The sequence below is a fragment of the Salvelinus fontinalis genome, chromosome 17, assembly GCF_029448725.1.
Source record: "Salvelinus fontinalis isolate EN_2023a chromosome 17, ASM2944872v1, whole genome shotgun sequence".
In the NCBI taxonomy this organism is placed as follows: Eukaryota; Metazoa; Chordata; class Actinopteri; order Salmoniformes; family Salmonidae; genus Salvelinus; species Salvelinus fontinalis.
The window spans coordinates 35,344,100-35,364,718 of record NC_074681.1 but is presented as its reverse complement, the minus strand read 5'-3'; the positions used below and the strand labels follow the sequence as shown (position 1 = coordinate 35,364,718).

Genomic DNA, 20,619 nt, shown 5'->3' with positions numbered 1-20,619 from the left:
GCTGTACTGTAAGCCTATTTGAGAAACACCCGGTGCAATGTTACTTTCAGATTGGTGGTGAAATAAGATGTATTTTCAGTAAGTAATGTTTAAATATTCATTAATAACCACATAGGAGGCCAAGAAATGAAATCACACATTTGATGTGAAAATTTTAGAATTGTACCCGATTGATTGCCTATACCTGAGAAATATGCAATGTAGAGCAGAGAAGTGTGTTGTAAAACCAGTTGAATTGGTACTGGCTGCATGTGGCCCCCCTTTAGTTCATGTTGATATTAGGGAGAGGGTGTGGTGATCATTTGGGAACGAAGCCTGCAATTCCAAAACTACACAGCTCTGAGGACATGCATTCTTTGTGTTTCACTTTATATATTGAGAAATCAAAGCTGCAATACAGTATGGATCCATATATAAATTGTTTCATTCATATACCAACACAGACACTCAGAAAAGAACTATAGGGGACCAGAGGCAAAATATCAATTCTATAAAGTAAATTACAAAATGTACATTTTAAACATAGCAATTTTTTCCCCCACATGACAATCAAATGATATTTCAGTTTAGAATGTTTTATTATAGTTTATTGTGATAGCATTTTTTCGTTTTTAAGAAGAACCAACACAGCAAATAAATGTCGAAGGGGTCACATAGATACTCCAGGTTTGGCTTTTCCCGCGCCCCTCTGACGACAGACGAGATGTTCACCATAATATCTACTAACAGCATGCACAGCCAAAGAAAGCAAGGCTGTACACAGCCACTCACACACACCTACAGGAAAACGCTGCTCTGCACCGACGCTCCACAGCGGACTGCATGAAAAACAAATTCCTGAAGAGAAAAATATATATATGCAGGCTCGTATGTATAAATAGACATACGCAGGTTGTTTGTGTGTAAGGACACATGTATGCATTTAAGCATGCATGTACTGTTTAAATCTGTGTATGTATACATTTAGAGTATGCAATGTGTGTTTAATGTAAGAATGTGTCTATGAGCATGTATAAGAATACGCAAAATGAAGTTACTGGAATGATTCCGCCGCAACCTGGTTATGTTTTTCTCATATTTTCTTCTGCTTTCCCAATCTTTCCGTTAAGGCAAACAGCTGAGATCTCTTATCCGAGCAGAGGTGATCAAATTCTGGTATTTGTGGTTATTGAACACAGGTAAACACAAAATGTTGGCATTAAAATAGATGCAGAATATTGAGCCAAAGTTCCTATACACAGTCATAGCAGATCTAGGGCACAGAGAGAGAGGGGAGGGGGAAGGAAGGCAGGTGGCAGGACAAAAAGTAAATTAAGTAAAATATTATCTTAAAATGGTGTCAAAGCAGTTTTTTTTTTTTTTTTTTTGCAATACTGTTGCAGTTTCAAGCTCTATTCGTACAGTATAGATGTTCCCAGCAAATTCATCAAAGAATTCTAGCTTGGTCAACATACACTAAAGCAAGAAAGGATAACTGTAACTATATATACACAGAATGTGACTGATAAATACAGATTTAAAAGAGTCCTGCTTTTTTTTCCTTTTCTTCTTTTAACTTCACTTTAGACATGGCTGCTACTTCCGACACAGCTGTTTCTTTTATTTCAAACTTCGAGTTCACCCCACTTCCCCAAAGCTTTCTTTCTCCCACATGAAACCGATTAAAATACTATCGATGACCAACATTGTAGTGTTAAATACAATTAAGCTTTTAAGTCAAAAGGGCACAAAACAAAAAAACGAAATCCTTACTTGGGAGTGAAAAAAAAGAGACATGATCCACAACTGTCTGACAGATAGATGTACAGATAGATATGATGCGTCCCAATCCTAAAGCACCCTGCCTGTTTTAACACAACAGTTACAACCTATCAATCTACAACCAAGACAGGCTCCAATGCTCTTATACAGGGGCATGTTTTGCACCAGGACCAGGGTACTTTAATGTGTTTTGCTTGGTATCTTTGACTGACAGACACCTAGTACACGATTAGACTCTCCGTTGGCAAGGCTGTGGGGAGGGGTTAAGAAAATGTTAGTGAGCCCGACCAGTCCAGTAGAAACACAAGGGGCGAGGCAAGGTGGGGTGGTATGGGACAGAGGGGAGAGGGGTGTTCAGCAGCATCCCCCTCCGGCCTGTTGACCCCCCTGGCTACCGGAGAGAGTGGAGTTGGTGGTAGCGTGCTGGGGCCCGATCTTAATGCCGTTAGCCTGCCGAGACAAAACCACAACACAATGCAACCGGTTAGTGGATTCAGGCAGTCAGGAAAATGGATCGTGATGGTCAGGTGTGATTTGATGATTCAAGTTTGAGTGTTGTTTGTGTTTTTATGGGGTAGATGAATTGGACATCATAACAAGCAATATCAATGGTGACAAATTCTCTTTGGCTCACAGTCACAGTCCTTTGTGTGGGAGAGATGATATGCACACACACACACACACGCGCGCACACTCAGCAGCAGCCAGCGGCACTTTCATCCATCGCACTGCTTTCATCTCCCCAGCCCTTCAGTGGCTGAAGAGAGCGCAGAGCGGCGGAAAGGCAGCACTCCACTGTGAGCCTGGGCTGCTGTGGTTTTCAGCAGTAGTAGTAGCTCTTAAGGAAACTCTGCATCGCTCTAAATCAGATTTATAGTGTTAAGGGAGGAGGAGGTGGAGGGGGTTTCTCACTACGTTTGCCAGTGAGCGTCAGGGATTCTAGCCAGGGCTTCCCCCTTCGTCAGTCAGCTGATGCGGTTTGGACCGTGTGCCTGGCCTCGTTTTTTCTCTCTCCCCCTCTTTCTTTTTTTACTCTTTCCTACTACTCTAATAAAAAGCATACCCAATGGCTGCTTAGGGGCTCGCCTCCTTCAGGCTGGCTGTAACCTTGTGGGATGTGAGGAATTTATGCGCTGGCCAGTAGCCAGGGCTAGCGGAGTGAGGGAAGGAGGGAGAGGGAGGGGAGAAGGGAGAAACGGAAGAACACACGGTGGAAGTTTTGCTTGGCAGACTGGAACTTGCTCTGCTTCTTCTCTCCCTCCTTTAGAGAAAGATGGAGTGTGGGCTGCTGCAAATAAGCCTCTGCCTCGAAAATATGAAGTGCAGAGAAGGACGCATCGTCTCGCAGAACTATATGGCTACGTAATAGGTTTAACTAGCTAACACAATGGCTTTCTGGCCTTCAAAATTACCTTTGTTAGATAGGACTATATCCAACGGCTGTTCTGTAAAGGTGTTATCCTTATTTACGGCCTCTTCACTCAGTTTATGACGTGGGCTTAGGGCACTACAAAATGAGCAAGGGCGTTTGACCACTTGCCCATACCTCAGTTGATGACTTATAATGAAAAAGTTAAGCTATGTCAAGAAGATGGTATTTGTCAAAGTTGCAATGTACAAAATGAACACCAAATGCGTTTTTCTCTATCATGTCAAATTACCTCATTGTTGATGTCGAAGACACCCTCCTGAATCTTCTCGTATATCTCCTTCGCTGTGTTGATGAATGCCTGAAAAGGAGACATAGCCAAATTAGTACAGGACCAGAGCTTACATCCACACAACAAACTAGAAGTGACACTTAGATTAAAGAAACAAAGCCTCAGACCAATCAAACCATAAGCAAAAAAAGAAACGTCCCTTTTTCAGAACACCGTCTTTGAAAGATTAGTAAGAGTTTAAACACCGTTTCCCATGCTTATTCAATGAACCATAAACAATTAATGAACATGCACCTTTGGAATGGTCGTTAAGACACTAACAGCTTACAGACGGTAGGCAATTAAGGTCAGAGTTATGAAAACTTAGGACACTAAAAAGAGGCCTTTCTACCGACTCTGAAAAACACAAAAAAAAAAGATGCCCAGGGTCCCTGCTCATCTGCGTGAACGTGCCTTTGGCATGCTGCAAGGAGGCATGAGGACTACATATGTGGCCAGGGCAATAAATTGCAATGTCCGTACTGTGAGACGCCTAAGACAGCGCTACAGGGAAACAGGACGGACAGCTGAGCATCCTCACAGTGGCAGACCACGTGTAACAACACCTGCACAGGATCAGTACATCCGAACATCAAACCTGCGGGACAGGTACAGGATGGCAACAACAACTGCCCGAGTTACACCAGGAATGCACAATCCCTCCATCAGTGCTCAGAATGTCCGCAATAGGCTGAGAGAGGCTGGACTGAGGGCTTGTAGGCCTGTTGTAAGGCAGGTCCTCACCAGACATCACCGGCAACAACGTCGCCTACGGGCACAAACCCACCGTTGCTGGACCAGATAGCACTGCCAAAAAGTGCGCTTCACTGACGAGTTGCGGTTTTGTCTCACCAGGAGTGATGGTCAAAATCGCGTTTATGGTCGAAGGAATGAGCGTTACGCCGAGGCCTGTACTCTGGAGTGGGATCGATTTGTAGATAGAGGGTCCATCATGGTCTGGGGCGGTGTGTCACAGCATCATCGGACTGAGCTTGTTGTAATTGCAGGCAATCTCAACGCTGTGCATTACAGGGACGACATCCTCCTCCTTCATGTGGTACCCTTCCTGCAGGCTCATCCTGACATGACCCTCCAGCATGACAATGCCAACAGCCATACTGCTCGTTCTGTGCGTGATTTCCTGCAAGACAGGAATGTCAGTGTTCTGCCATGGCCAGCGAAGAGCCCGGATCTCAATCCCATTGAGCACGTCTGGGACCTGTTGGATCGGAGGGTGAGGGCTAGGGCCATTCTCCACAGAAATGTCCAGAAACTTGCAAGTGCCTTGGTGGAAGAGTGGGGTAACATCTCTGGCAAATCTGGTGCAGTCCATGAGGAGGAGATGCACTGCAGTACTTAATACAGCTGGTGGCCACACCAGATTCTGACTGTTACTTTTGATTTTGACCACCCCCCCCCCCTTTGTTCAGGGACAAATTATTCCATTTCTGTTGGTCACATATCTATGGAACTTGTTCAATTTATGTCTCAGTTGTTGAATTTTATGTTCATATAAAACGCAGTTGACAGTGAGAGGACCTTTCTTTTTTTGCTGATATATATATATGTCTCGTTGACTGAATAAGCTCTAAAGAGTGGGATATACAGGAGTTTAGGATGAGAGGCATTAGCACATGCATCTCTGGCTTGTTGCCACAGAAAATCAATCTACAGCACTCCGCTGTAAGAACAACGCGAGCAGACGTATAAACAGAGAAAAATCATCAACTGTAATGATGAATTGGGCCTGTACGATCGGTTTCTTTCGGTTGTACAGTACAAACATTCAAAGACCATTGAATTGGGAGTTCTAGCCTGAATTTACACCCTAGTTTAGGCCGTATAATCATAACCTTATGTACACCTCAAAAACGAGCCTAGGGCAGGGCCCCCCTCTACAGTAAATACTGACTGAAATTCATATTTTTAGCACGGAGTGAGTGATGTCTGCTGCGGAATCTGAAAACAAAAGTCCACCTCAGCTCAGGAGGCACGGCCTGGTCCTGTCTCTACCCTCCCTGCCTCTTCATGCATTAACATATTAAACAGCAACAGATGTTTCCCTCCGCCTGAGGCAGAGCGCCCCCACCTGGCCATAGAGACCCAGGGCATAACCCAGGGACCCAGCATTAGCCTCAGCACAGGCAGAGAGCACATCTCTCTTCATATAGTGCTTATCGTAGGGTCAATGGAATATAAAGAACGTCCACCCACCCACCATGCCTTCTAAAAGATGAGGCATGATTGGCTTTCAGCTGTCGCGGCGGACAGGGGAGCGGAGGAGGGGGGAGGGGAGGTTATGAATATGGATGAGCTATAAGTGGGCGATGTACACGTCACGTCGCGGAGAGGGAGATGGAGGAGGAGAGATACCGGGAGGATTCAGGGGACACTAATGAGACAAATTAATCATACCAGGGGTATCTGCAGCGGGGAAGGGGGAAAGGCAGAGGGGGGGGTTCTATAAACCAGTCTCTCTATGCCTTAAATCCTCAGAAAGAGAGTCTGGCTACCCAGCACACTGGAGAACAGACGTGCATGTGTGCGTTGGTGTGTGTGTGTATTTTTCTGAGCAAGAAAGGGGGGGTATATTAATGGGCAGACGTGTGAGTGAGAGAAAATGATGTTGACAACACACACACAATAAATAGCACAGTGTGAGCAGGAGGTACCTCTTCTACGTTGGATGCAGTCTTGGCGGAGGTCTCCATGAAGATGAGGCCGTGCTCTCTGGCAAAGGCCTCCCCCTCCTCCTTCTTCACCTCTCTCCTGGACTCCAGGTCACTATGGGGACAAAAAAAACACTTGATATATACAGTACCATAGACCTGCGTTACGCTAGTACGGTCTTGTGTTTTGCACCAAATGATCTGCTAATTCATTCTGTCACTTTTGCCAGTTAGGAGATATGTCATCTAACTAGAGGAGACAAGAGCACACACAGGGAGCAGGGGCTGTGAAACTGGGTGGGCGCATTTCAATTGCCAAAAATGACTACTTCTCCCTTTTTCCTTTCCTTTATCAGCAATTGTATCATAACATTGACCCGGTGAAAGCAAATTACACAGTCAAGCATCCACCATTTTGATTTGACATAGTCAATAGATCTGAAAGTGTAGGTTAAGAAGAGGAAATTAGGAAAGGGTGCCATTTCAGACTTTTGAGGCGCACGCAGTTTAGCCATGACAACCATGACAGGGTTGTTCGGTAACCATGAGTGACAGAGAGATGAATCTGACCTCTTGTTCCCAATGAGCATGATGACCATGTTGGAGTTGGAATGTTGGCGAGCATCCTCTAACCAGGTTGTCAAGTGGTTGAAGGTGTCCCTTCTGTAATAAAATGAACATTGGAACAACACTGAGCATAAGAACACAATACACTGTCCTTTCCAAGTAAACTAATGCATACAAATGTAATTCATTAGGTGAACGTAGGTCCCTTTTGGAACAACAAAAGTGGATCGCTCTAACTACGGTTAAACTGAATTAGCTGGATAAGAGATTACTTTTCCTTTCCTCCTAAACAAATGCATTAAAAATACATAATTCTTATTATTATTTTTATCTGTCATGAGCAAAAGTCATGACCTGAATCCTAAGGGAGGACCTTGGGTGAGGAAAGTTGACTTAGTTAACCAGTGGTCCTAGTGTTTATTTAGAATAAGGCCTGGGGAGAAAATGGCCGCAAGACTGACCTTGTGATGTCGTACACTAGCAGGGCGCCGGCTGCCCCTCTGTAGTAGGACCGGGTGATTGAGCGGAAGGATTCTTGGCCAGCCTGAGAAAAAATTAAAAATTAAAAAACAAACAGATATAGTACACACACAGAGACGCTCAGTTAAAGTAAAGACAGAGCTCAGCACTGAAGCATAGTAACCTATAGTTAAAGGGTACAAAGAAGAGCCAGCAGTAGCACAAAACAGTAGAAGCAGTAGTAGCAGGGTTAGGCTATTTTACGTTTGCATCGTCTAGCGACGATTGTTTGACAGCCATTGTCGATAACATAGTGATGTCACAAACGATGGTTTAGAATATTTGAATTTGACTGCATCTCCGGAGTCCGCCAGCGCACAACAGCACAGCGAACACACAGCAGGGCAAAACAGCAGTAGTAAGTATCAATATGAATATAGTATCAACTCTTAAAAGGAGTCTTACTCCAAGTGCTCAAGGGTGTGTCAGGACAGACAAAATGCTACGGTGTCTGGTACACTGTATTACTAGGGTCAGGGGTTCTTCTGAGCCAAGGTTCTGAAAAACTCCTAGCTCTAGTAATGTTTTACTCATTCATGACCAGGCTTCCTAGTCCCGACCCCCGACTCCAGGCCTCCTAGTCCCGACCCCCGACTCCAGGCCTCCTAGTCCCGACCCCCGACTCCAGGCCTCCTAGTCCCGACCCCCGACTCCAGGCCTCCTAGTCCCGACCCCCGACTCCAGGCCTCCTAGTCCCGACCCCCGACTCCAGGCCTCCTAGTCCCGACCCCCGACTCCAGGCCTCCTAGTCCCGACCCCCGACTCCAGGCCTCCTAGTCCCGACCCCCGACTCCAGGCCTCCTAGTCCCGACCCCCGACTCCAGGCCTCCTAGTCCCAACCCCCGACTCCAGGCCTCCTAGTCCCTACCCCCGACTCCAGGCCTCCTAGTCCCTACCCCCGACTCCAGGCCTCCTAGTCCCTACCCCCGACTCCAGGCCTCCTAGTCCCTACCCGACTCCAGGCCTCCTAGTCCCTACCCGACTCCAGGCCTCCTAGTCCCTACCCGACTCCAGGCTTCCTAGTCCCTACCCGACTCCTCGAGTCCAGGCTTCCCAGTGTCTTTCCCTAATCCATACACATTCCTAACACAACAGACATTCTCAACTAGAGCGCCATTATTCCAAAACCAAGCTTCCTGGTTTTCCCTCTGCAGCTAGGCAGAGCACAGGCAAGCCCCTGTCACAGTGTACAAAAGGCTCCTGTCTTTCTCTACGTCCCATCCCTGACTGACTGACTCCTCACAAACAAGGGGCCCACTGTGTTCCACACAGCCCATAACATAACGTGCTACCACTTTGGCCAATCACAACTCCCCGTTCTCTCGCTCGCCAGTCAGTAGTTGGTTTGTACAGCAGGCAGGCAGGCAGACAAGACCTGTCTGTAGATACCATTGTCAGTGTTTGATAAGATGGCTTCCCTCTTCCCTGGATAGCTGCTGAAGACTATTGAGCCTGGATCTTCTCTACCTCTTCTGTTCTGTTCTCTTCTGGCCTGGCAGCAGGTGAGTGCGAGCCAGGCAGCCAATGCACCAGCACATTTGAATTCAATAAGGCCCAGTCAGTCCCTCCGTAAGTCCGTGGCAACAGTCCCCCGAGGCAGCTGCTAACATTGGAGCTAATGGAGGCCATTGTGAATAAATGATGAATGACACTTTTATGCCTGCCATCTGCCAGAGCTCAAAGGTTACAGGAAGGCCAGAAATGCAGATTTTGTCTATTACATCACCCCCAGGGCAGGCAGTGCCTCCCGGCTCCTCCTCCTGTGCGCACACACACAGGGACACCCACACACTGATAAGGCTACACGGTCAGTACACACACCCTGTGTTTGATTGTGACTCTGTCTTGGCAGGGTGGACAAGTGGTGGTCTGAGATGTAGGCTAAACCACAGAGAATTCTAATGGAAGGGATAGTCATAGCGGTGTGTTGAAAATACCCATAAGCTTTTGTTAGGTTAATAACCAAAGTTCGAACCCGGGTCTCCAGATATTACATTTACGTCATTTAGCAGACGCTCTTATCCTGTGCGACTTACAAGAGCAATTAGGGTTACGTGCCTTGCTCAAGGGCACATCGGCATATTTGTCCCCTGGTCAGCTTGGGGATTCGAACCAGCAACCTTTTGGTTAGTGACCGGTCCAACGCTCTTGAATTTCTGCTGAATTACAGCCTTACCCTTTTCATCAACCAAAATGCACCCAAGTTATCATGTGGCCTAGAAAGTACACAGCAGCAGCAGGCACTACATCGGTGGCACAGAAGGCCTCTCTAGGGCCTAGGACTCTACCACCACCACCATCCATCAGCATTACTGCTGTGGGATTCTATTCTTAATAGTAGAGCTGTGTCTCCCCCTACAGGCCATACATACATACTACACCAGAGCATCTCCTGCAGCGTTCATATTTTCTCAGCACTGCACAGGGAATCACCAGAAGGGCACAATGAGAAACCTTAATCATCACGTCACACATCAACCTTCACGGCTAAAACACCATTCAAAAACTCAAAATAGAAAACGTCACAAGGACATAGCTGAGTGAGACTATTTGAAAAGAGGGTGAAACGTGTCAACAGCCAACTGACATAACGCTGTTGTGTAGGCGCAGTCATTCTTTCCTTTGCAACATGTCCATGTCCATGCATGTCCATTCAGAGAAAAAACAACATATTAGACTTATCTTGTTAGACTTGATGGGTTATATTGGGTGAATTACACACTGAGTGGGTGCCACTCATCATACGACATGGATGTGATCGTCACTAGGTGGAAAACCTTTATCACTTTGATGATGAGATACATTAGTACAAAAACAGTATTCATACATTAATGATTACAGTTTACTCCTCATAAGTGCAATTCAGATAAGTTCAAATTCCATTTAACTGAATTGGGACAGTATAATACCAGCTACATTTAGGGTGTCCAATAAATATATAAAAAACACTGACCAAATTGTAAAATAATAACAATCCTTTAAACATTTTTATCCTTGTAGGATGACCAAGATCAGGGTGACAACAAAAAAAAAGTGGTAAAAAATAGGAAAATAGCATTGCGTCATCTAGGCTGGACGCTTTGCGAGAATTTAGGCTAACTGACAGGCTCACCGTTGAACTCGTCATCGTTCTTCTCGAACACGGAGGACATAAAACAATAGGGAGGTAAGACTGATATCGATTGAGACATTACATATTTTCCTATATGCTTTTCATTAATGCGAAATTCCTGTTATTTTTCGAAAATGTCTCACAAAAACAAGCGTATGTCTGAAATGTCAACAGCACACTGAGCGTACCGCAAGTTTCTATTTTCAAAGCCTTTTACAATTAATTCCACTCACGTCATGTTATTTTGCGACACGCAGAAACAACTTTGCAGACGACCACATGTAAAAATCCTCAAAAGTTGCTGCGAGAAAGCGGCACCGCTCTGTCAACAGATCTTGTACTTATTATCGGACGTATTAGGTTACAAAATCCGACTTTTTGGATATAATGTTAATGAATCATATTTGTCTTGGTAAATGTGTTTATAACATAAGTGAAATGACCAAAGCGTTTGTTAAGCCACTCTGGGCAGAGTGGGTGGACATTAATACATTTATCTTAATCGTTCCTGACAACTGGATGCTATCACAAACAGTCCCAAGGCATTACATAAGATCAATTTCAGTTGCAGAACGTTTTGAAATATTGTGCTACACTGTGCCCTAATGAATACCACCAAGGAATCAACTGTATTCAGGTAAAATCACATCTGTTAATGTGGTACGGGGCAGGTATCTTACCGTGTCCCAGATCTGCAGCTTGATCTGTTTACCATCTATAGTGATCATCCGCGCCCCAAACTCCACACCTGGGAAAGACAACCACCAGGTTACACAATCAGTCTACAACTCTGTTGGTCCAAGAGTTTTTCCATGACCACGTGATCAGAGCAGAAAAAAATGAACAGGACCCTATTTCTAGGCTAGTATTTCATGGTCAGGAAAAAGTCCTGGTCTTAACCATAAACTAGATACCAGCTTCCACCACAAATACGCCCTGGCTAAAAGCCTATGGTGTATTGAGGTTACAGCAGAGATTGTCTGATCTACTACACTATCAGACACTGGCCAAACCAGTACACATTAAATCATATTAAAATGCTAATACATCTAGCTCTCTCCCAATGTCAACACATCTCCCTCATCTTTACAGGTTAGACCAGAGGCGAGGGATGAAAATCCTTAAGAAATGAATTAATACAGTGAGGGGATCTGAGCGAAATGCTGAGATGATTTAATTGAGGTCCCTCCAGTGCATCTAAGCAGTGCAGAAGCAGGATACATTTTAAATCACAGTCGGTCATTAAATGTTATAATGAATAATGACATGTGTGATATAAAGGAGTCTTACCGATAGTGAGGTCATGCACCGGCTGAAACCGCTTGTCTGTGAACTGTAATAATAGGCATGATTTCCCAACACCTGCAAAACAAACATGCACGGTTAAACAGAGGCACACACACATGAACAAATAGGGGCTCTGTCTGCATAGGGGAAATTCTACAGTCACTTAAACTTTGACATTTTTAACAAACCATACAACTATGCACAATTTTTCGTTTTTGTACTTAACCCCTTTTTCTCCTTAATATCCAACTGGTAGTTACAATCTTGTCCCATCGCTGCAACTCCCCTACCGACTCGGCAGAGGCGAAGGTCGAGAGCCTTGCGTCCTCAGAAACACGACCCAGCCATGCCCCACTGCTTCCTGACACACTGATTGCTCAATCCGGAAGCCAGCCGCACCAATGTGTCGGAGGAAACACCGTACAACTGGAGACCGGAATCAGCATGCATGCTCCCGGCCCGCCACAAGGAGTCGCTAGCGCGCGATGGGACAAGGACATCCTGGCCGGCCAAACCCCCCCACCCCCAACGACGCTTGGCCAATTGTGTCTTATGGGTCTCCCGGTTGCGGCCGGCTGCGACAGCCCAGGCTCTAACCTGGGTCTGTAGTGATGCAATGCCTTAGACCGCTGCGCCACCCGGGAGGCTGCACAAGGACGACTTTTAACAATTAAGACAGAAAATTTGACAAAAACGCATTCCCTGAAAGAACAGTGAATATGCTAAGTTTGGTAACAAAATGAGTTTATTCTGTTAACAAAACTTTGTATCGGCACTGTTCTTCCAAGTAAATGTGTCCTTGTCAAATGTGTAAATTGTTAAAAGTAGTCTTTGTGCATCAAGTTTTATGGTTTGTTAACCTTGAAAAAGGTTAACAAACCTTTAACAAATCAATGGATTTTGTTTGGCATACATTTTAAAGTGAAAAATCTGAGTCTCACATGCAGACCAGACCGGACACGTCGCGTGCGCGAGCATCGCAAAATAAATGTAGAAATAGATGTTATTAAATTATTGCACCCACACTGCTCGCGTCTGCGTTACCAAGGGCTAAAATTGGTCATTCCTATTTCTGACGCAGATCGCGCTGAAAGTCCTGCCTCTCCCATCTCCTCATTGGTTTATAGAAGCAGGTACCCACGTGCCATCTCCTCATTGGTTATGCCCACGTGGGTGATTGAAAGACTAACTGTTTTGCCGGTTGTCGTGGTAATACTATGAAAGTTTAGATGTGATCACCATATAAGTTCAACGATGAAAAAGCCTGGAAGGAGGAGAGATGACTAGAAACGAGTCGGTTGGCCATTTTATGTGTGGATTAATTGTCGTAGTAGAGGACCTTGTGCAGTTCAGGTAAAATAACAACTCAATGTTTATACCCCAGGACAAATTAGCTAGCAACAGCAAGCTAGCTAAATAGGACAAATTAGCTAGCAAGTGCAAGCTAACTAGGTAAATTGCCATACATGTTTAATGCTTTTCGACCTGTCCCCAAATTAATGTCACTGGTTCAGAGTTTGTTTTGATATTTTAACCTGCGTGTCGTGATCGCGTTTGGTGTAGGGGGACAAAATTAATTTATGCACGATGGCGCGCACGCGCGCAGCAGGTTTGGGTTCCGTGTCAGGGTAATTCCTTTACTGTGGAATTGCCCACGACTAACATTAGCTAGTCACACACACTATAAAACATAAAACCAACCACTCTAGTCGGCTGTACCTGTGCCAAAAAAGCGTATCCTTTTAAAATAGTTAACCAACATTTTTTCAGCACTTTTATTTCCACGAATGATCAAAACTCATTTTCTCATGCTCTCTCGTCCCTCTGCAGCAGACACAGTGAGCAATATCTTTGGAACATCAAATTGCCTTTATTTAACCAGGTAGGCCAGTGAAAGAGGTGTTGGCTTTGGGGATGACCAGTGAAATATACTTGCTGGAGCACGTGCTACTGGTGGGTGTTGCTATGGTGACCAGAGAGCTGAGATTGGAGCTGAGATTGGCGCGGCAGGGTAGCCTAGAGCATTGGGCTAGTAACCAAAAGGTTGCAAGTTCGAATCCCCGAGCTGACAAGGTACAAATCTGTCCATCTGCCCCTGAAAAAGGCAGTTAACCCACTGTTCCTAGGACGCCATTGAAAATAAGAATTTGTTCTTAACTGACTTGCCTAGTTAAATTAAGGTAAAATAAAATAAAAAAATAAGGCAGAGCGTCACCTAGCAAAGACTTAAAGATGACCTGGAGCCAGTGGGTTTGTCGACAAATATTTAGCGAGGACCAGCCAATGAGAGCATATAGGTAGTATATGGGGCTTTGGTGACAAAACGGATGGCACTGTGATAGACTGCATCCAATTTGCTGAGTAGAGTGTTGGAGGCTAATTTGTAAATGACGTCGCCGTAGGATAGTCAGTTTTACGAGGGTATGTGTGGCAGTATGAGTGAAGGAGGCTTTGTTGCGAAATATTAAGCCGATTCTAGATTTAACGTTGGATTGGAGATGCTTAATATGAGTCTGGAAGGAGAGTTTACAGTCTAGCCAGAGACCTAGGTATTTATAGTTGTCCACATATTCTAAGTCAGAACCGTCCGGAGTAGTGATACTCGGGCGGGCGGGTGCGGGCAGCGATCGGTTAGAGCATGCATTTCTTTTACTAGCACTTAAGAGCAGTTGGAGGCCACAGGAGTGTTGTATGGTGTTTAAGCTCTTTTGGAGGTTTGTTAGCAGTGTCCAAAGGGCAGAATACAGGCAGATACAGAATGGTGTTGTCTGCGTAGAGGTGGATCAAAGAATAACCCGCAGCAAGAGCGACATCGTTGATATATACAGAGAAAAGAGTTGGCCTGAGAATTGAATCCTGTGGCACCCCCATGTAGACTGCCAGAGGTCCGGACTACAGGCCCTCCGATTTGACACATTGAACTCTGTCTGAGCAGTAGTTAGTGAACCAGGCGAGGCAGTCATTAGAAAAACCAAGGCTGTTGAGTCTGCCGATAAGGATACGGTGATTGACAGAGTTGAAAGCCTTGGCCAGGTCGATGAAGACAGCTGCACAGTACCGTCTCTTATCGATGGCGGTTATGATATCGTTTAGAACCTTGAGCATGGCTGAGGTGCACCCGTGACCAGCTCGGAAACCAGATTGCATAGCGGAGAAGGTACGGTTGGATTCATGGTCAGTGATCTGTTTGTTCACTTGGCTTTCGAAGACTTTAGAAAGGCATGGTAGGATGGATATAGGTCTAACAGTTTGGGTCTAGAGTGTCTCCCCCTTTGAAGAGGGGGATGACCGCGGCCGCTTTCCAATCAATTGCAATACATATCGTATCGGCACCTAAGTACCGTGATAATATCATATTGTGAAGTCCCTGAATCTCTTTAATTTGACGTTAGACAGAGTAATAGAAAAAGAGGAAAATGTCAGACTGTATCGGGCCCTACAGCCCTGTGACTATATTCACACATCGGTAGAGAAGCTCAGTCAGTCCGGCTGGAGGCTCGCTCTAGTTAGCACATCAAGAGGCTTCTGGCACATGGCTGCTCAAACAAGTAGAGTTCTGATTGTCATGCGTTTCTGGAGTTGATAGAGGATGCTATAAACCACCGATTCAAGATCAAAAATAATATCATGCCCTCAATTGTTCAGGTTGGGAGTGGGATAGTGTTATCTGATCCTAGATCTGGGGTTAAGAAGAGCGATCTATTTCTTCAGAAGGATCTATATCAGAGGCCATGTCAACATGAGGACGCTCCTGATATAGATAAAATGGCCGGCCCTAATGTCATCCCACAAAATGTCAAATGCCACGACTCATGAGGTTGTTTGGTGTGACGAAACCAAGTTATTCATAGGTAGCACTGACCTTGATGAATGCAAGAATGTGGCTAAATCAACTTCTCACAAAGTATACTCAAGACCTAAATATAATGTGTGACGTGCTTCTGTGAGAGAAAATAATCAAACGTCACCGTGAAACACACCGCCACACAGTGGAAGGGGGACCTGTGAAAACCTGTGTGCTGCACCACATGGTTACAACGCAAACAGGTAGGGCCGGGACGATACCAGTATCGTGATACTCATTAGTATTGTGGATTTAACTTCTTTAGGAAAACAGACCTAATGTTGGAAACAAACATCATTATGTTGTCATCCAGAGTCACATTCATTTATTTTCCAAGCTATAGCATACAATATTTTACATACAGCAGGTTTTTGAGACCAAAGAGTTGTCTGGTACGTATTTTCTTTTTTTGCAATGGAAAACATATTGCGATGATACTGGTATCGTCAAAGCCCTACAAAACAGGTGAAACCTTCTGGACACCAGAGAAGGCTTTCATTAGTGTTTCTATGGGTTACCACTGCCGTTGCTAAGCAGGGGAGCCAGGGTGATGGAAGACACCATGAGAAGGATGTACAGAAACAACAAAGCAAAGTCACCATTACACAACATAACCATGCACCTGCTAGCCAATCAGCCTCTAGCTCTGAATAGATTTATGCATGTGGTTTAGTGGTCAGGTCATTATTGTTAAAAACAAACAGTGGTACTGCTAGTTCAATTAGACCGTCCTGCCATATCAAAGATGTGCAAGCTGTAGGCTAATTGCTATGTTGAAAATAATGAGATGAGCGTATCATACCTTGAGGTGTGATTCTATCTAGTCTTCTGTGGTGCATATGGTTCTTTGAAAACAGCTGTTGCTTTTTCATGATAGACCTATATTTTATTTAACCTTTAACTAGTCATTGTAAACTAATTATTATTTACAATGACGGCCTACCCTGGCCAAACCCTAACCCGGACGACGCTGGGCCAATTGTGCACCGCCCTACGGAACTCCCAATCACTGCTGGTTGTGATACAGCCTGGAATCGAACCAGGGTGTGTAGTGACACCTCTAGCACTGAGATGCAGTGCCTTATACCGCTGCGCCACTTTGGAGACCCCTATATGCTAAGAAGCATTTAATTGTACTGTGTACCATGTGTATTCTGTGCATATGACAAATAAAATGTCACTCATTAAAATACTGCATTTGATTTGGCACTGATGTGAAAATAAACAGTTGCCATTTCATCCAGGTGAAAATAATAGGTTATGCAGGCTGAGAAAAACATTCATCTTTTTGGACAGAAGTGGGTTCTCCACCATAACCTCATCTAGCCTAGTAAACAACAGGATATATCTAACAGCTCCAACAGCTGGGATAGCCATACCTAAACTGCAGTCATGTAGAATGGGAATGAGCAATATGATAGCTTGGGTTGCAGGTGCTCACATGATGGCCCACAGTGAAGCTAGGGGATGACAGGTCTGTGGTGTTGCAACTGGACTGTTTACTGCTAGGACTAGTATCAGAGGCAGAGAGGACAGCAGGAGCGATATCTACTCCCAGCATGCTCTGTCTTTCAGAGAGGGAAAACTCCCATTTATAGATGGTGGTGTAATTTGGAGTTTCTGACTGGGATTTTTCTTTTGCTAGATGCTGAGGTCTAGGGGTAAAATTATTTTTGCACAGAAAGGGACATGGGCCTAGGCTACTTAAAAAGTGGACAGAACATAGAGCTGGGATGATAAACCTAAAATGATTGGCACCAACCATACCCATCACTTATCGCAGACATTTTGCTGCTATCGTTTATGACGATAAGTACCCTATACTAGAGAAAGGTGAAGTTTGAAATGAAATAAGTTCCCTAATATGGGTGATTGTTAATGGGACAATTGACGGCTACAACCATCAAACCAATAGTTATAGTTTAAAGGATGTGGTGGACATTGTTATAAACGTATCGTTCTATTTATCGTTATCGTATTAATCCAGGCAATTTACACAACATGTCCAAAAGTATGTGGAGACCTGCTCGTCAAACATCTCATTCCAAAATCATGGGCATAAATATGGAGTTGGTCCCCCCTTTGCTGGTATAACAGCCTCCACTCTTCTGGGAAGGCTTTCCACTAGATGTTGGGACATTGCTATGCGCGACTTGCTTCCATTCAGCCACAAGAGCATTAGTGAGGTCGGGCACTGATGTTGGGCGATTAGGCCTGGCTTGCAGTCGACGTTCCAATTAATCTCAAAGGTGTTTGATGGGGTTTATGGTCAGGGCTCAGTGCAGGCAAGTTCTTCCACACCGATCTCAACAAGCCCTTGCTTTGTTCACAGGAGCATTGTTGGAAGCACAGAATCATCTAGAATGTCATTGTAGGCTGTAGCGTTAAGATTTCCCTTTACTGGAACTAAGCGGCCTAGCCCGTACCATGAAAAACAGCCCCAGACCATTATTCCTCCTCCACCAAACTTTACAGCTACACTATGCAGTCGGGCAGGTAGCGTTCTCCTGGCATCCACCAAGCCCAGATTCATCCGTTGTACTGCTAGATGGTGAAGCATGATTCATCAATCCAGATAACACGTTTCCACTGCTCCAGAGGACATACGATTTTTACGTGCTTCAGCACTCTGCGTGCCAATTCTGTGAGCTTGTGAGGCCTACCACTTTGCGACTGAACTGTTGTTGCTCCAAGATATTTCCACTTCACAATAACAACACTTACAATTGACCGGGCAGCTCTAGCAGGGTAGACATTTGACAACGCGACTTGTTGGAAAGGTAGCATCCTATGACATTACCACGTTGAAAGTCACTGCGCTCTTCAGTAAGGACATTCTACTGCCAATGTTTGTCTACGGAGATTGCATGGCTGTGTGCTATATTTTATACACCTGTCAGCATAAGGTGTGGCTGAAATAGCCGAATTCATGAATTTGAAGGTTTGTCCACATACTTTTGTATATATAGCATATCGCAATATGGATTTTTGTCCATATCGCCCAGCTCTTACAGAACATTCTTATATAGTCTTCGCCAATAGTAACACACGTGCCTAAATTATAACTATACCATCCCAACTAATCTCGCGTTACATGACAGGCATTACTGATCAACTTCTTCATTACACAAATGGGGTATGTGAATTCTTAGTCCATGACAGCAATAGTATTTCGAAGTAGGGCTTGGAGTTTTTTTCTGTGAACTAAAAACTCATGGCCCTAGTTTCTGGTCAGGAAACTCTAGTAATGAGTAATTACACTAAAAACATAAGGAGTAGGCCTAACTCTCCTGGATGTAGGCAAGTACGGCAAATAATGCACTGACAGATTTGTACTACTCCTAAATGCTAACCGCTGAGTTTTGGGTTGGTAATGACATCTCATGTTTTGAAACAAGCATCATATGATATGCTGTCAGCAAATACTTCAAGTCAAATTCTGCCCTTTCATCTTAGAGAAATGCAGGGGCTCAAGCTGGTAAACCTGTTATTGGCTTTCCTGTGTGCAGGATACACTTCCCTTCCCTGATACTTTTAAACCGAGTAAAACAGTAGGTTGTTACTTTTAAAGACCTCATACACCCTTGAATGTACAGGCCTTAGTGATCAATCAGTAAAGTCATAGCATCACTCCCTGTGGACTTGATACCAAAATGGTTACAGGTACACTTAACGTCAGGTGGACCAGCTACATGTGTTTATTTCTCAGCATCATCATAGACTGACATTCTCTCTAGCCAGAGACAGGTTACGTTTAACTATCTCAGTATATATATTTTGCCCTGGGCAAAATGCTGAGCTATTAGGCTATTTCAACAAGGATCAGGGTTGAGCTGTTAAGCAACATATTCAAAATAACACTGATCTAACCAAATAAGACTAAGAAGCACATAGCTAACGTTAGTTGCATTGTTATTGATAAACAAGTACCTACGTTGCATTGCTAAGTCAACCTACGGGAAGATTATATATGCTTGCTTTGGCAGCATCCACGATATTTCTTCGGTTACCGTTCTAGACCTCGTCTAACAACAACAAATGACAACAAACTGCGTAGCATTATTGACACAATACCCGTGTATGAGTACATTATGTCAGTTAAACACGACCATGAAAGCCTAGACCGCTACTGTAAAACCCGAGCCATGGAGGCGGCCGTAGGAAACCGTACCAAAACTCTGTAAAACGCCATTTCGAGGGAGAGAGGACTTGTGGCCTTGTTTTGTGGCTCAGAGATATACGTTACAAGCTCGCAAAAAAAAAAAACAGAAAGCCCAAAACATTGATGTGGATGAGTCCAAAGGGGCTGACATGGTCTGTGCAAGCACCCATGTCGTTTAAGTGCTGTCAAATTAGATAACTGTTGTTGTTGATGTTGCTGTAAACAGCTAACGTTAGATACAGCTAGCTAACCAACGACATTAGCCTAGGCTAGTTAGCATTGCTAGCTTAGCACCCCACTCTCACAATACACAGCGGAAAGATAATAGGCCGTCAGCTTGTTGGTGTTTTCAACAGTTGCTAAATTAGCACACTAGCTGACCACAAATTGTGCGATATGATGAAAAATTATGTTTTCTATTTCACGTTAAAGACAAGTTAATGACATAATATTAACGCTGTTAGCAAGCGAGAAATAGATATGTCATCCCACCCCTTGCGTCTTCGCTTTTACCACGTCACTGTACTCTCCACCACTGCGGAAATAAAAGATAGCGGTTAACGTTAGCTTGTCGTTAGCAATCTTTGCTACCAGTGAATACTTACCCGTGTCTCCGATAATGATGTATTTGAAGAGGTACGCATATGCCATGGCCACTGGGTCCTGTGTCAACCTGCCTCGGCCGTTTACTGTGGCTTCGCTACTTGAAACTGTATGAAAATGGTCTATGTAATCGTTATTGCTTTGCCTTGCTAGCCTTCTTTCTCTCTTCAAAGGGAAGGAACAATAAACATTTCCAAGCTTCTGCTGACGACGTCATATGTTCCGCCCTCGCCACGCACGCAAGAAAAAAATAAGATTATTTTGCCCCCGGAAGTCCGTCAACTTGCCCTCACCACCCAGTTATTCTTTTTCTTCTTTGGTATAATGGCGTTACCATAACCATTTGCCACTAACCGTTTTTTATTAAATATTATGTCACTTAGAAGACTCCTCTT

At 44.5% G+C, this 20,619-nt stretch overlaps 1 protein-coding gene across 1 annotated transcript; it reads right to left on the bottom strand.

Annotated features, from left to right (window-relative positions):
* Positions 1-559: 559 nt before the first annotated feature.
* On the bottom strand, positions 560-20,464 carry LOC129814230 (ras-related protein Rab-2A-like). Its single transcript, XM_055867212.1, has 8 exons — positions 20,227-20,464; positions 11,619-11,690; positions 11,009-11,076; positions 7,159-7,241; positions 6,701-6,793; positions 6,134-6,245; positions 3,423-3,491; positions 560-2,211 (listed from the first exon to the last, which is right to left on the bottom strand). The coding sequence occupies exons 1-8, from the start codon at positions 20,270-20,272 to the stop codon at positions 2,116-2,118; spliced, it is 639 nt and encodes a 212-aa protein (XP_055723187.1). The 5' UTR covers positions 20,273-20,464; the 3' UTR covers positions 560-2,115.
* Positions 20,465-20,619: the final 155 nt, after the last annotated feature.

Bases quoted from the DNA above. Each gene is read 5' to 3' on its own strand.
- LOC129814230 (XM_055867212.1), bottom strand. From the start codon at position 20,272: ATGGCATATGCGTACCTCTTCAAATACATCATTATCGGAGACACGG. The intron at 7,242-11,008 runs GTAAGATACCTG...ATTTTTTCTCAG, and splicing joins AGCTGCAGATCTGGGACACG to GCTGGCCAAGAATCCTTCCG. The intron at 6,246-6,700 runs GTCAGATTCATC...TTGTCCCCATAG, and splicing joins ATGCTCATTGGGAACAAGAG to TGACCTGGAGTCCAGGAGAG.